Source organism: Chelonoidis abingdonii, chromosome 2, assembly GCF_003597395.2.
Source record: "Chelonoidis abingdonii isolate Lonesome George chromosome 2, CheloAbing_2.0, whole genome shotgun sequence".
In the NCBI taxonomy this organism is placed as follows: domain Eukaryota; kingdom Metazoa; phylum Chordata; order Testudines; family Testudinidae; genus Chelonoidis; species Chelonoidis abingdonii.
Window position 1 is genome coordinate 83,562,964 of NC_133770.1, and position 15,625 is coordinate 83,578,588.

The window sequence follows — 15,625 nt, forward strand, 5'->3', positions numbered from 1 at the left end:
ACTCCTTCCTAGGCAGTCATTTCCCATTTTGTATGTGTGCGACTAATTGTTCCTTCCTAAGTGGAGTACTTTGCATTTGTTCTTATTGAATTTCATCCTGTTTACTTCAGACCATTTCTCCAGTTTGTCCAGATCATTTTGAATTTTAATCCTATCCTCCAAAGCACTTAAAACCCCTCCCAGTTTGGTATCGTCCACAAACTTTTTATAAGTGTGCTCTCTATGCCATTATCCAAATCATTGATGAAGATATTGAACAGAACCAGAACCAGAAATGACCGCTCTGGGAACCCACTCAATATGCCCTTCCAGTTTGACTGTGAACCACTGATAATTAACTACTCTCTGGGAATGGTTTTCCAACCAGTTTTGCACCCACCTATAGTAGCTTCATCTAGATTGTATTTCCCTAGTTTGTTTATGAGAAGGTTGTGTGAGACAGTATCAAAAGTCTTACCATTTCACCATGTTCACAACTCTCTTGCATTTGCTTTCCATAAAGACTCACATGTTTGAACTTTATGAACACAAATACTCATGAAAGATAAATGCTTTAAGCTCAAATAATCATATAGTTGAATTTTAAATGGTACATTCAGTTGTGAAATTCACAATTTGCATAAGTCACATTTATTTTTGTTTCTTGTTTGGATGATTTATATCCTAACCAACATAGCATGAATTGGGATTACAACTAAATATACACAATTCTATGTGGGTTAGTTAAATTCATTGCTTTAAATTACTACGTAAACTGTAGTCAAAGTTTACAACTCGAACAATCTCTACACCAAGAATTTTTCCTTTTGGAAATTCACAAATATTTGACAACAAATGCATTCAAGAATTTCACATTCTGTTCACAGACAATACAAATCAGAAAGAATAGGTGAAGTTTGCCAAATTATTTGTTGCAATCTATTCGCTTAGCTCCATTAAACATCACATACTAATCTTTAGCAGTGGATCAGGAGATTCTGCTAAATAATTAAACTTCTAGTATATGTTTCCATTTCTTATTTGCAAAACGTGTCTTATTCTGAATTATCAATCACATTACACCCATTATGCAATTAAGATTACAGATTTGGGTGGGGGCAGACAGAGGTTTAATTTAAAAAGTCAGTTTGCAACTTTTGGGATTGCCTCCTGATTGAAGTTCAGCCCCATCTAACATGGGTATCATTCTTATGCTGCATAGAGAAAAAGCTGCATGCATTTTGTCAATCATTTTTCATTTCTATAAAATGGCACAGAGCTGGATTTTAATGCAGTAAAAGACAAGGAAAAATAATTTTATATATGTCATGCACACACAAAAAGTAACTCAGTAACTTCATTTATAACAAAGAGAGCTGTTGGTTTTTTAGCTGTCTATCAGGTCTCATGCTAGCTACAACACTGCAAGTCAGCAATATGTGAAGAGAAGATCTTGTGAAAAAGGAACTCATTTGTAATATCCAGCTTTAACGTTTTAATTGTGTTGACTAATTATTTGTTGTATAACCTCCATCTGTTATTGAAAATGACAAATAGACTAAGGCTTCAAAACCTCATGCATAATCTTATTATAAGAATTTTCTCATTCTTAAATCATTTTAATCTATGTTACCATGAAGGATCAAGAGACTCAAAGAGGAATCCTCAAGCAGGCACAAGAGGGAGTACTTTTTAAAAATAAAATCTCTGATATTTCATTATAAATATCACTTACGTGGGAGATTTTCTGAGGCAGAAATGGCAGGGAGGCATCCCACAGACTTATTATGAAGCAGTGGAAACAGTGAGTAATGAAGAATTATTTGGGAATTGGCTGGATTCCTAAGCTATTAATTTACAGACTGTTTAATGTTTGTTGGGGCTTTTCTGCCTTTTTTTTTAAAATAAAGATGCAGAATTTTGAAAGAAAGTATAATTTTAGGTTATTATGTGGTCTCCATTGAAACATTTTTCATCTTAAAAAAACAAGTTCTTGTTGTTGTTTTTTTTGGCCAGAGAGGGGCAGGCAGGGAGGGGAATAGTTATACGATCCTGACTTCTTATCTAGGCTCCAGACAGGGAAAATCCAAACAATTCTTTAAGGGCCTGATAAAGTCAGTGAAAAAACTCCCATTGACTTCAGTGGGCTTTGCATCAGGCTTAAATGATTACATCTATCTAGTATTGTTGCATGCAGTATTGTTGTAGCTGTGTTGAGCCAAGGATATTAGAGAGAACAGGTGAGTGAGGTAATATCTTTTATTGGACCAACTTTTGTTGGTGAGAGAGAGCTCTGTGTAAGCTTGCAAGCTTGTCTCTCTAACCAACAGAAGTTGGTCCAATAAAAGATATTACCTCACCCATCTTGTCGCTCTTACATCTATCTAGTGCATTCATTACCATAGTACTTAACCTGAGCTCTACTGTAGTACCCCGGAGCATCAAGTTCATATGCATTTTATTGGCCACTTACCTCAAACCACTGCCCATGTGACTGCATTTTCAGGATGACACAGGGATCTGGCTTGGAAAGGGCGTCCCGGTCTGATATGCCTTTGCATGCAACTCGCAGCTCCACTTTAGTCAGGCATGGGCTGCTAAAGATTCCCAGGGTATTTGCTGCTGATTCATAGATGTTGCTCATTTTCTGCATTCTCTGTTCTGTGAAGAGAGAAATGGGTTGATCAAAAACAATTTACCCATAGTGCAATCCTTCTGTTCACACGGAAGCTGATCCAATTCTGTGCTGTGCAGAAAAAAAAAAGACTCCCTATTTTATCATGCGTGAGATTCATAGCAAAGTCAAATGAAAATTTCTAGAGTTTCTCCAAACCCTGCAAAATGTCTAAATATAAAATGATAAATAATCCACAAAACTATCAAAAAACATTCACATTTATAAATTACTAGGCGTGATTATTATGGTAATGCCTAAAGGACAACCAAGAATGTGGCCCTATGTTGTTAGGCACTGTGCAAACACAAATGGTCCTGTGCTGAAGAGCTTATAGTCTAAACAGACAAGACAGACACAGGGTGAGGAAAAGAGGTAGGACATACAATCAGACTGTACAACATGGTGGCACCAAACAGCATATTAGTTCCAGAGTTTATTTTGGAGTGTGGGTGTTTGGTTAGGTGGGTATTAGCTAAATGGAAAGAAAAGCGAAGGGTAGGAGTGTGAAGGGACAGCGTGATGGAGGTGCATGTATGGAATGAAACTGTGGGGAAGAGACGGTGAGAAAGGGGAATGGGGAGGGTTGAAGCAAATAATCAGTCAGTACAGGGCAGAGACAGTCTAGTCAAAACATAAACCAGATGGAGCCAAACTGAAACCCATCATCCTCACCCCAGAACTTTGGGAAGCTTCGGATCTGAAACTTAACTTCACAATTTTCAACCATCTCTATTTACAGCTGTATTTCTGCTCTTTATAATACATAGCAGCACATTTCCCCAGGCTGAAGCGCTCATTGGATGTGATTCTGAACATGCCCTCAGAGTCCCTCTGTTCAAACCAATACAACATTTCATTAAATGAGTTTAACTGTCCTTAACTCAGTCTCCATTTGGCTGTACGCCGCTTAACAAAAGGTGCGTATCCACTTTAGTATTTCCACATAACCCTACAAAAGCAAAGCCCCTACTATAAAGATGCGATAGTACACATAAAGCCTGAATTATATTTACTCTCTACTTCCCATCCTCCTAGCTACAGAGCATAACCTCCACTGGTCAGTGTTATATTCACGGCACAGGCAGCAGAGCAAAAGAATGTACATGGGTAAGTCTCATCATTATGGATTGTACGCTCTTCAGGTCGGGAACCATGTCTTAAGAGCTTGTACAGTGCCTGAAAAAATGAGGTCTAAGGGCACTAGCTTAATACAAACAATTAAACAACTATCACCCATATTGCAGCTCAAGCTTTTGTTGCCAACAGTATAACAACGAAGTAGTGGCATCAAAACTGTGATGTGATCTATTGTGCCAATAAGGAATATTGCACCACTTTAGCTCTGTCATGTCTGAACTTCACAAGTTAATTTGACCTCTCAAATCTGATTCCTCTAATATGTGGCTTGCTATTGTTTAGGGTTTTTTTCCAAGATAAGAGCTGTAAATGAGTAATTTCACACTCTGCTGGAGAACCGGATTAATATTACCAGATTATCAATCTGTTTTCTGTGCTCTCTTTAAATCCTCCTCGCTGCCCTCCATGCAACATCCCTATTTTCAGAGGTTCATGTCTGCAGAGAATTGTTTTGATAAAAGCTAACATTTGGTAATTTCAGAAGGAAATTAAAATTGTCTTTTTATTCAGAGTTCAAAAACAATCTGAGCACATCCACAGCACTGCCATTAATCTAAAAGGCATTATTAGTTCAGAAACTTTCAACGTTCAGAATGAGGAGAGGACAATGACAAGCCAATGCAGAACTCTGAAAGAACGCAAATTAAATTTAGGAACACGTGTCTATGTGATGAAGCAGAACTGTCTCTCTCACTAATGACAGACATGCGTTGTCTGTCTACAAGAAATTCCTCAAATCATTATTTTCAATCCTTGTCATGGGCAAATAACTAATTTTTCATTTCACTGGCTGTTGCAAAATACTGGGGGTGAGGGGTGGAATTCAGTTTAGGTCAAACTGAAATTCAAAAACTGTGAAAAACTCCAATGGATTAAAAAAAAAAAAAAACTATTTCAGGTCAAACAAAACATGTTTAATTGGACCCAAAATGGATTTTTTTTTTGCATTTGTAAAGAGCTAGATAGCAGCAATGGTCTCCCCTAAAAGCCTTAGCCCAATGGTTAGAGCATTCACCAGGGATGTGGGAGACCCAGATTCAATTTCCCCTTCTGTCTGAGGACGTGAACAGATTTGAAGTTGGAGCTCCCACCTTGCAAGACAATACCCTGACAGGTGTCTCTGTCTCTGGTGTTGAAGCTGTTCCTCTTTGTGTAAATAGCCATTGAAGCAGGGAGTTGAATTTTGAACTCCCACACTCTAGGTGAGTACTCTAACCACCCGGGCTAAAGAGTGATTTCACTCCATCTTTCCCCGGCCCAGTGATTACTCCTTTTTGTTATGAATGGCTATGAAATGCGTTTGTTTATTGTGTTTGTTTTACTGAAACTATTTGGCTAATTTGTGTCAAATACCTGAATGGTTTTGGGTCAACTGAAACTACATATTTTGGTGAAAAAAATTCACCCAGCTCTAGTTACAACCCAATGACCCAATAACCTAGTAAATGGTTACCAGTCTTTTGCGAGTGTCTGGATCCTATGTGCTTCTAAGTCAATTGACTCTGGGTAGAATCTAGTCACTGTTTCTAGATCTGGGTCTTTAATGCACACTCCTAGCCTTAGACTTCTTGCCTGATACCTTTCCTGGAACATGGGTGCCAGAACTCAGCTACCATAGACTTCAAAATCAGGGTCTGGGACTCTGAGTCACTTCAAAGGCTCCCTCAGAGTCCCTCTTTCACTGTGAGCACTTGATTCCTTCGAGAAGCCAAATGTGGTAGGAATGGAGTCTTAGCAAAGGAATATTTTAACCCAATAACTTTCCTCTTAAAAATCACTTTAATGTTACAGCTCTTTGAAAAACAACAGAAGTCCTGAGCACTTTTCCCTGGTCTGATCTCACCCCATCTGTGTGTCACGTTGGTCAACATTTCAGGCCTGATGTAATTCAGCCTTCCCATTCTCCCCTGAATATCCTGCATGTGGCAATACTCGGCTCCCCATTGCTTAGCGTGGCACCCCTTCTTAAGTAGTTTCTGTCTTCTTTTGCCATGTGCTTAGCTGGCAATCTCTAATCCCTTACCCCAGTCAGGCTTGCCACACTATATAGAAAACTCATTGTTCCATAGGAGTCTGCCACCAGATGAGAATCATTCAAGGCTATTCATGCCAGATTGCTGCCTTGATAGCTTCTCTGTGGTAGTCCCCCCCAAAAGGGATTAAACACCTTTCCTGGGCAGGGCAGCTGCCTAGATTGCACTTCAATAAAGTGCTTTGGGTAAATTAAGACCTGTGTTCAGCACTTAATCCAAAATGGAGCTCCTAATCCAAAATAGAGTTCACAGTTTGATACACACATATCCCAAAGTCATGATTAAGGGGAAGGGGGGACTGTGACACGTGACAGCATGAGTAATTAAAGCTCTAGTTCAGGAAAGTCTTAAATATGTGCTTAAGTCTCTTCCTATTCAAGAACCGCACGTTTAAGTCAAGCAGCATGCCACAACATACTACAACCCAAACTGCAAAATACGGCAGAACACATTATTCAAATGCATAGCATCTTCTGCTCTATAATTTGTCATTGCAACCATCTTAGACAGGGTCTGAGAACAGCACATGTTTAAATGCTGTTGTGAATAGGGATCTAAACAAATGAATATAGCTGACCTTTAACGGTTAACTATAGGTGACATTTTAAGAGTTTGGTTTGGATAGCACCCAAAAATTTGGAGTATGGATGGGCTCATTAAATTCTGACTAATTTTGACTTCCCCTGGAATATTATATACGTAACTCTGACTAGTGCAGATACCCCAAACTGGTTGTAATCACAACTTACAAGTACACCAGCAATAGTATAATTGTAACCAATATATTCTGCAATTTATTGCATGATGGATTGTGTCACTGTGTGGGATGCTTCTCAGTTAAGTGAAAGGCATATCACAAGCTGACTTGCACAGCTGTGGTTTGAAAACAAGAGAGGGGTGGACCAGAGACACACACAATCACCCCTATTCTGAAGCATTCAAACAAGCCCAAAATTTGTGAACCACTGCTTTGAAGGCAAGAAGATCTCTAGACAGTATGTTGTTGAGGACTGGTAAGTCAACTAAACACCCCATCAGACACTTGGAACAAGTGCTACCAAAACCAAAAATCCAAAACATTGAGTAACTTTTAAAAAGATATTAAGGCTGGAAGTAACTAACAGAGTCGGTAAAATCTATCGTATGGCTAAAAATTACATGAGAAATCATGGCCACAGTGAAGTCAACTGGCATTTTGTCATTGACTTCTGGGACTTTCTCTCTATTTCTTATGTATCCTTGTTCTGTCCCATACAAGCTTTAGTCAGCTATGGCTGAGAGAAGATTGAGGGGGAGATTTTCAAAGGCACAAATGGCAGTTAGATGGCTAACTCCCACTGAAAATCAAGTGGAGTTTGCCAACAAACTGCCACTTGTGCCTTTGAAAATCTCTGTGTGCCTCTGTAACCCAAACTCATTCAGGAAGTTCTGCAACAACCTCATCCACTAGATTTCAAGACATTTTTATTCCTCTGCTACTCCAGTATTTAAATTGGTTTGAAAACCAGGTTAATTTTACATCATACACATTTTACATCACTACTGCACAAAGGATGAAATTTCAGTAATCGGTTGATGATGATTAATGATTAACTTAAAACAGATGACTTCAAAACCAGCGAGATAAAAATCCTGAGATCAAAAGATGTATTTTTCCTCCTCTCCCAGCAATCATAGGCTGTTTTTTCTGAATGGTGAGTAACTATAAAGTTATATCCCTTTTTAATACTGCAGCCTTTTCTTCAGTTCTTACAAGCACTAAATTTATCAACGAAAAAGATCAAGTTGCAGCCTTATTCTTTTGTTCCATTATAATCTTCTCTTTATATAATCACCAGTTTGGGTTGCTCTACTGATGTCATGTTACCAGGAAACAGGGGACTCATAAAATAGATTTTGAGCCTACAATATGTGGCTAAAAAAAGTATTATTTTTATGGTTCACTTAGAAGTTAGCTTGTTATGCAATCTGATAGTCAATTATACAGATATATTCTTGATAGAGGAATAAATTAAGAGTATTCATTTTTGCTTGCTACACAATCTTCTCTCTTTGCTTCATTAGTACTTCATTATTCCTTTGAAGTTTATATGATCGTTGTTCACTGATGAACAGCTACCTTTGAGGGAGAGAGCTGGAGTGGATACAAAAAACAAGTGGACTAAGTGGGATGTGAAAGTAGCCTCTAGGGTAACATCATGCTGAATTTTTTTTTGTTCACTGCCATATTCGTTCTATTTCATTCCTCTGAACAAGAGGAAAATGGTGCCTTAGTCAGTGATATGTTGCCAATATTTCAACCCAGGACATCCATATGGATTTTTCTCATTAGCCAGTGATAAACCACATGGACCCAGTAGAGGGGAAATGCAGGTGAAAGGCGTGGAGAATTTCTTTATAAGTTTTTCTATGTAAACATAATTTCTGCCTCTAAGGAAAAAGTCAATACCAACTGGCAAACAAACATACTGATATATTTACCAGTATATGAAACTGTATTATACTAGAAATGCTTACACTTTACATGTTCCAAAAATATACTGAGTATATTGATAGCATAGCACAGGGTTTAGCTTGTTCAATTTGAAAGCAGGGGAGACAGTGAGGATCTTGGAGCATGGGTAAAGTTTCTCCCTCAAGAATTATTTTGAAAATATCCAACATCTGGCACAATCAAATGCATTCTAGGAGACAACAATTTGTTATTTAGAAATAGGTTAACGAGCACTAGGGATAAGTCATCACTGGCAGGGATGATTAAGCAGTCAGGCCCAGATCCACAAAGGAATTTAAGTACCTAAATTCCAGACTTAGGTGCCTAAGTCTTGTGTTTAGGTGCTTAAATTCCAGTTTTGTCTCAATCAGATCCATAAAAACTCCTACCAAACCCTATAGATACCTAAACTCACTCAGCACTTAAGTTTTTAGAGTAAAGATTTCCCAGGCACCTATGTTTCAGACTCTGGGCATGTGCACTGCTGCCTTTCTCCAGGTGTCTGGACACCTATCTCCCAGCTAAACCCCAAAGCAATTCATGAGCCTGGGGAAGATTGGTGTTCAGACTCCTAACTCAAATGCAGGGCCCAATCCGGCAGGTGGTCTCTGAACACTCTGACCACATCATGCCCCATTCAAAATCCAGGGAGGGGAATGTGGTGATAGTACTGCCCACCTTATAACTTTTAGCCTAGCGCTTAGAGCACTGGCCTGGGATCTGCCCAATGACTGTTCCACTGTAGATAAATGCTTAAATAGTCATTGGGCCAGAAAGAGAGAGACACAGATACTCTGTAGCCAGTAGTTAGAGTACACACCTGGGAGGTGGGAGACACCAGGTCCAATATCCCAGCTCCAATCACTCTTTCAGTATTTATCCAAAGTGGAACAGCTTAAAACAGGATAGCTTGAGGGAGCCCCACATCAGAATATCCCATAGCTCAGCGGCTAGAGCACTCCCCGGAGAGATGGGACACCCCTGTTCAAATGCTTTCTCTCCCTGTGGCAGAAAGCAGGGAACGGACTCTGGGTCTCCCACAAACCAGGTGAGCACTCTAACCACTGGACTAAAAGTTATAAGGTGAGCAGCACTTCCTCCTCCAGCCGTTTTGCATGGAGCAAGGCAGCTGCCTAACTCATTCCCTCACAAAGTGGCCTAGGTGCCTAAGCTGCCTGACTCCAGGCAGCTGGTTCCCATTCATGGATCTCTAGCAGAGACAGACACTTAAGAATTCCTTTGTCATTTGGGCTACAGGAAGTTGCCTATCTCCAAGAGAAGGGTGGGGATTAACACACACCCCTCTGTTTGGCTTCTTCCATTGGATAGCTAAGGCAGCTCCACACCTATTATGCTGGCATTTCTTGATGGTATTCTATGGTGCCTCTCTCTCCCCATTAACTGTATAGGGAGCCAAAGATCCTAACTCACCTTGGAGGATCACCATATTGTTCCTGTGATTTTCTAGGCACTTAAAAGTTAGGTGCCATGATGCTCAATGTTGCAACACCTAAGAATCTTTGTGGGTCCCACTCCAACGGCTTAGATTGAAAGCTCTTTTTGTTCTGTGTTTGTACAGCACCAAGCTCAATAGGTCTGGTCTATGACTAGAGTGGCTAGGTGCTACTGTGACAGATAATAAGTAATAACAGAGAGGAGTGAACTCTTATCAGATCATCCCAACCCTTCCTTCAACTGTGTGGGGACATTTTTTATGTGGGACTTCCAAGAATCCTCTTTCTGGTGTATGCAGCTTCAAGTAGTGTGGCAATTGTGTATACTCCAGTTTTAAAGGTGCTGTAACTATTCTGGATGTAGAATTCAAACAAACGTGGCAGCTGCAGCTGGAATTGGTTGGCTGCTGAATCTCAAAAAGTGGGGCTGATATAGCTTCTAGGCAAAGGGCCTTCTGACTGTAGTCCTGATGCGAAGGCCACAGCAGTCTTTTCATTGACTTAAATGGGCTTTTAATCAAGCCCTGTGTCACATTGTTTACACTGTTACATTGTTTTTTGTGGTTAATTTTATCTAGCTAGAGTCACTGTAGTTAAATTAAAAGGCAATATTGACTGTCTGGATTTTGAGAGACTATCACCTTGCTGCAAATCAGTGGTCTTTAGATGCTTTTATATCACAGTAAATAAGGTTGTGCTCATATTCTGAATATTAACACATACATCCATTCTTAAATATATGCCATACGACAAGATGAATTATTGGCTTTGGGTCAAGTTCTGTTCTCAGATATGTATGGACAGCTCATTGAATTTGATGGGAAATATGTGCTGTATAGGAGAGAAAATGGGTCTTTTTATACTGTTGCACAGCTTAATATCACCATGAAGTAGCCATTTATATGGAATAATGGCTCCTTTTATCTTGGTTTTAAAGATTAATAAAGCAGTTAGGTTAAAAATAAATAATCAATTCAAACTTTTAGCCAAAATGAGGACCAGTCTTCAACCACATTCTCTTTCTAACTGTATGTGAACTAGCAGATTTAGGACCTGTAAAATCACATCCCTGCAGTTCCATCAGTGATATTAATGGCAGAGACTGTAGTGTTCGCAAACTTGGGTGCTTTTACCACCAGGTCATCTAATCCCACTGACTTAAATGACAAAGGAACACATCAAAGTAACATGGGCAAAATATTTTACTTGGGAGTCTGAGTTAATTTAGGTAGCTAAATCTGTATTGAAATACATGGGAACCGCAGGTGCTCAGCACTTCCAAAGATCAGGCCACTAATTTAGGTGCCTTATTATCTATTAAGATGCGTAAGGTTAAGCATTTAAGTTTAAAAACATTGGCCTGGCTATATACCTGGAGCACAATGAAAACTAGTTCGACACTAAATGTGTCTTTCTCTAGCATCTGGATAACCTAAAGAGGTCTATGAATCTACTAATACCTTCAAGCTAAAGCTCAAGTAAAAGCTGATCATGCCTTTAGATCCCCATAGAGCACCTGACCATGTCAATTGCTGGAGCTTCAGTGACTGAACCTGGGAGCCATGGATCTAAATGCATGAGCCTTATTGCTTGGAGTAAAGGGCCAGATCTATACATTTTAAGTCAATAATAAACTTTACATGGTTTAGTCATTAGAGGTGGGACAGAGAAAGAGTTGATTAGTGTGCTATGCTTGCAACCAAAATGACACTATTTAACATTCCAGAAAATGGCTTGCAAGGTAGATTAAAATATCTAGTGATGTATCATGCACTCAATTCAAAGCTATGTGTATAGTGCACCATAAAATTACAACAGAACTTTTTCAGTTTATCATGAAATAAGTCCAAAATGTTTATCTGAAGCCAACCTTTGTATTTCCCTTTGCCCTTTCTGCCTCATTCTGCCCTCCTACACATGCAAAACAAGTGGGAACTTGTATCTGCAGCTGTCTGGGCTAAGTGCAGAGAGACTGCTTCCCAACAGTATCTTGGCATAAGCAAGCAGAGAAATATACACAGTCTGCCTTGAGTTCAGTTCCGTGGATGTACTGAACGTAAGCTAACAGGTGGGTGGAGAATGGGAAAGATTCAGAGATAAAAGGCGCTCAACTGATGCATCCTGCATTTTGAAACTGGGTTTGATATTTAGAAACCTATACTCCACACCAAAGGACAAGCAGATGGATATAGAATTTTGATGTTTCCTGCCACCATATGTTGAGGGTTGTATTCTGAATCATTTGTTTTACTGGCATCCTGGAAGTGAAGAAGAGGAATCAGAGGGAGCAGGTAGCAGCTGTCTGCTTCTGCATTAGTAAACACAAGGCTGTGTTTCAAAAAGAGCTAAATGACATGTTCATGCTATGTAGCAGTGGGGAATACTAATCATGGGGCTGTATGAAATGAGGCCTGTTTATGAAAATCCTTCAAATTAGCACAAGAGCTAAAAGCTCTAAAAGTTGCCGTGGTAACTTTTCCCATTTATATATATTTATAACTCATATGCAGTAGAGAAGCTTAGCATTCAGAGCGTATGAGAATTGAACTTCGATTTCTAGGTTATTAGGAGTTGAAGCTCATATATCAGTAGAAAGATAGAGACAATGTATGGAAAACGAAGGTCACAGATTTGAGTTACAGCCTCAACACAATAAAGCCCTTCAAATAAGTAATATACAGGCAATCAACTCCTTTTTGGTATAGATTTGATAACTTTTACTAGTTTGCAAGAAGCAACTGAACCAATAAAATTTAGTTTCTACAACATAATTTATTTATACTTAATTAATACAGATAATCTTCCTACTCAGCCTGATCCAAAGTTCATCCAAGTCAATGGAAAGACACCCATTGACCTCCGTGGGTTTTGAATCAAGCCCTAGGTGTCTCCACTAGAAGTGATATTAGGACAAGTTGTAGCCAACAAAAAAATAGAAACTTACGTCCTTTTATACAGCACCCAGTAAGATCAGATCCTTTGTCTTAGGTACTATAATTAGTATACCATATAATCACCTGGCCCTCATGATAATGACAGGAACATTAGGACATGGAAGTCTTCAAAGTGCAGTTAGCAAACACTTCAATGTTGGTAAATTGGGGCCTGATCCAAACCCTATTGAAACTTCCCATTGGCTTCAATGGGTTTTGTATCACGTTCTTGGATCCTTCCAGGCTCCTATTGAACTTTCCACTACCATGAGGCCAAGTGGTATAAAGTAGAATAACTGGAAGATACATAAGAAAGGATGTGACCACGTTGGACGTAAAGGGAAAGCAATTCAACAAGTTCCTCCAATCTGCTAATGGGAGAATATACATGCTTAGTGGGTTGATATGGCTCGTTAGTTACCTTTTTTTAAAAAAAATAAGTTTGGCAAATATTACACAGACTACTAGTTCTCTGCCTTATAGGTAGCTACACCAGTTGCCCAGATTAAGGCCTTAGTATTAAAAGTCAGTGCCCATTGCCTCCTGTTCAACTGCTTGGCTTCTGTTCTATAGGGAAGCATGAGCTATTTCAAGCCAGGTTTTTGTGTACCCAGGCTCCTCTGCATCTTAGAGTATGTGTAGTTGAGGAAGAGATGACCCACCAGCACACTGGCTCATTAAGGCCCTGATTTACCAAGATAATTAAGCAAGTGCCAAATTGTGAGCACATGCTTAATTAGGCACCTGCTTAAGTACCTTGTTGAATCTGGGCCCATGGTAGGCAGGAAGGAGGGAGGCCAGAGTACTAGTCCTGCTGAAAAGAATAACCAGTACAAATCAGAGCCAGTGCTAGGCATAAGTAGACTAAGCAATTGCTTAGAGCCCCAAGCGGCTCAAGGAGGCCTCCTATTAATTATTCATATGTGTTGTAGGCAGGAGGGGGGGCACAAATAGTCCTGCTTAGGGCCACCAATGGGCTAGCACCAGCACTGAGTGCTACTAATGCGTGCTGGTGGTTAGGAATCACTAACAAACCACAGAAACAAAGTCTCCCCTCACTGCACTTGTTAGCTCTCACTGTAAGTATAGCACAACAGTGCTTTGCACTGCAACTCTTTTCAGAGAATCTGAAAAGTGATTCATTTTAAAACATATCTCTGTGATGCCCATATAACAGAACCCTTTCACAGGTGAAGGAACCATTGAAGAAGAGAGGTTAAGAGATTTATTTGTTCATTCCCTCTCATGGTGCTTTTTTTTATTGGTTATAATGGGAATGCAAGTCTACTCTCTCATATATACATAAAGATAATTTGTGTGTGTGTTTGGTATCAGGCTCTGACAAAAGCTCACACCTGGACTGAAGTCTTATGTAATATATGAATATTAGAAATGCTTTTCAAAAATGCCATGTAAAGAGAGAATATTTGGTGTGGAGGGGCTTACTTTTTACATGCATGTTATTGCAGCAGCCCCCACCCCCATTTGTGATTTGCAGTAGTAGCACAGACTTCAACTGTTTGGCTAATCAGCACACTATTCTATTCATTATTTTATTTTGTGGTCTAGGGAGGAATTAGGTTTTTGAGATGTTGGGAACCGAGCCAAAGACTCCCTTCTCTAACTACCGCACAAGGCTATTTCCTAAAAGTAGCAGATAATTTACCTGTTACATCCCAGCTCTGATCAACTTCTACAGTCATATAAATTGCTACAAAAATTAAAATGAGAGTTAACAATGACAAAATGCAAAGTGTCAACACCAAGCTGAATTTAAATTAACATTTAATGAGAGAAGTTGATAGGTTAAGTGGATCCTTCCAAAGGAGAGAAAATGCTGTGAAAAATATTTTTTTAATCCCTCTTTTGATTCTTTGTGACTCAAGCAACAATCCAAAAAGATTATTTCAAGTGACAGTTACTGAAAAACTGCAGAATCTCTTCACAAAATGAGCAACAGAAATAAATTTGGTAAACAAGGACGATCAGGAGAATCCTTGATTGTGTTATTGCAAACATCAGACAGCTCTCACACCATAGGTAATTTAGTCTGGCAGAAGGGTAGAAGGTCTCAGAACAAAATGCTGACAGTGTAAATGGAAATACACATACACTGACAATTCAAAAGGACTCATCACAGAAACAGCTGCTTCAATTACAAGGGTATAAAAGAAAGCCACTGGAAGGAAATTAGGACATCTGATATATGACAAAATAAGGCATAAGAATGTATCTCATCTACCTAATACTTTGTTTCACCTAAATGAGAGAAAATCACATAACTAGCTAAGGCACTGATCCTGCAAAGACTTGCGCACATACTTAATTTTATATGGTGTGATTTGTCCCATGGAAATCAACAGATTTACTCTCAGTGTGTAATGTCGAGTGTGTTTAAGTCATTTCTAGATCAGGACCTAGTGATGTACTTTCCATTACAGATGAAAGCTTAAGATTTCACCTTGTTACCAAAATGTGTAGCAGACACCACTGTGGTCTCTCTCTCTCTTCTGAACTAATGCAACAGTTGGTTTGACCCTATGCTGTAGTAATCTGTAGAAGTTCAGAAAACTGGAATGTATTAAAATCTAGAGGCAGGAGAAAACTATATTTCAAATAGGTCAGAAAAATCTGAACATCTTTTACAGAGATAAATGCAGAAAAACTGGTCATTCTCTGTAGGAAGACAATAGCAGGTAGAGGTTGGAAATGTATGAACACACTTTCAGCTCGTGGAGTCAGAGGGGACAGAGGGTCACAGGGTCTGGTCCTCCACAGGCTTGGATTTTATGGGTAAACAGTGAAACTCTGATTTACGTTGATTGCACTTATATCAGTTACTAGATTTATATTCAGCTTTCCTGGGGCAAGCTGATTTACAGCATGCTTTACATGTAGGGAGGGTATTTTAGTGCTGT

The 15,625-nt window shown here is 39.3% G+C and overlaps 1 protein-coding gene across 2 annotated transcripts in view; it reads right to left on the reverse strand.

Moving 5' to 3' along the window:
• The window catches only part of CPNE4 (copine 4), a 464,843-nt gene that overhangs the window by 258,212 nt on the left and 191,006 nt on the right, over nucleotides 1–15,625 (reverse strand). For both annotated transcript variants that reach the window (XM_032805885.2, XM_032805883.2), the window contains exon 2: nucleotides 2,453–2,640. In XM_032805885.2, the coding sequence (XP_032661776.1) occupies nucleotides 2,453–2,632 (180 nt within the window). In that variant the 5' untranslated portion in view covers nucleotides 2,633–2,640. The remainder of the gene's footprint in view (nucleotides 1–2,452; nucleotides 2,641–15,625) is intronic.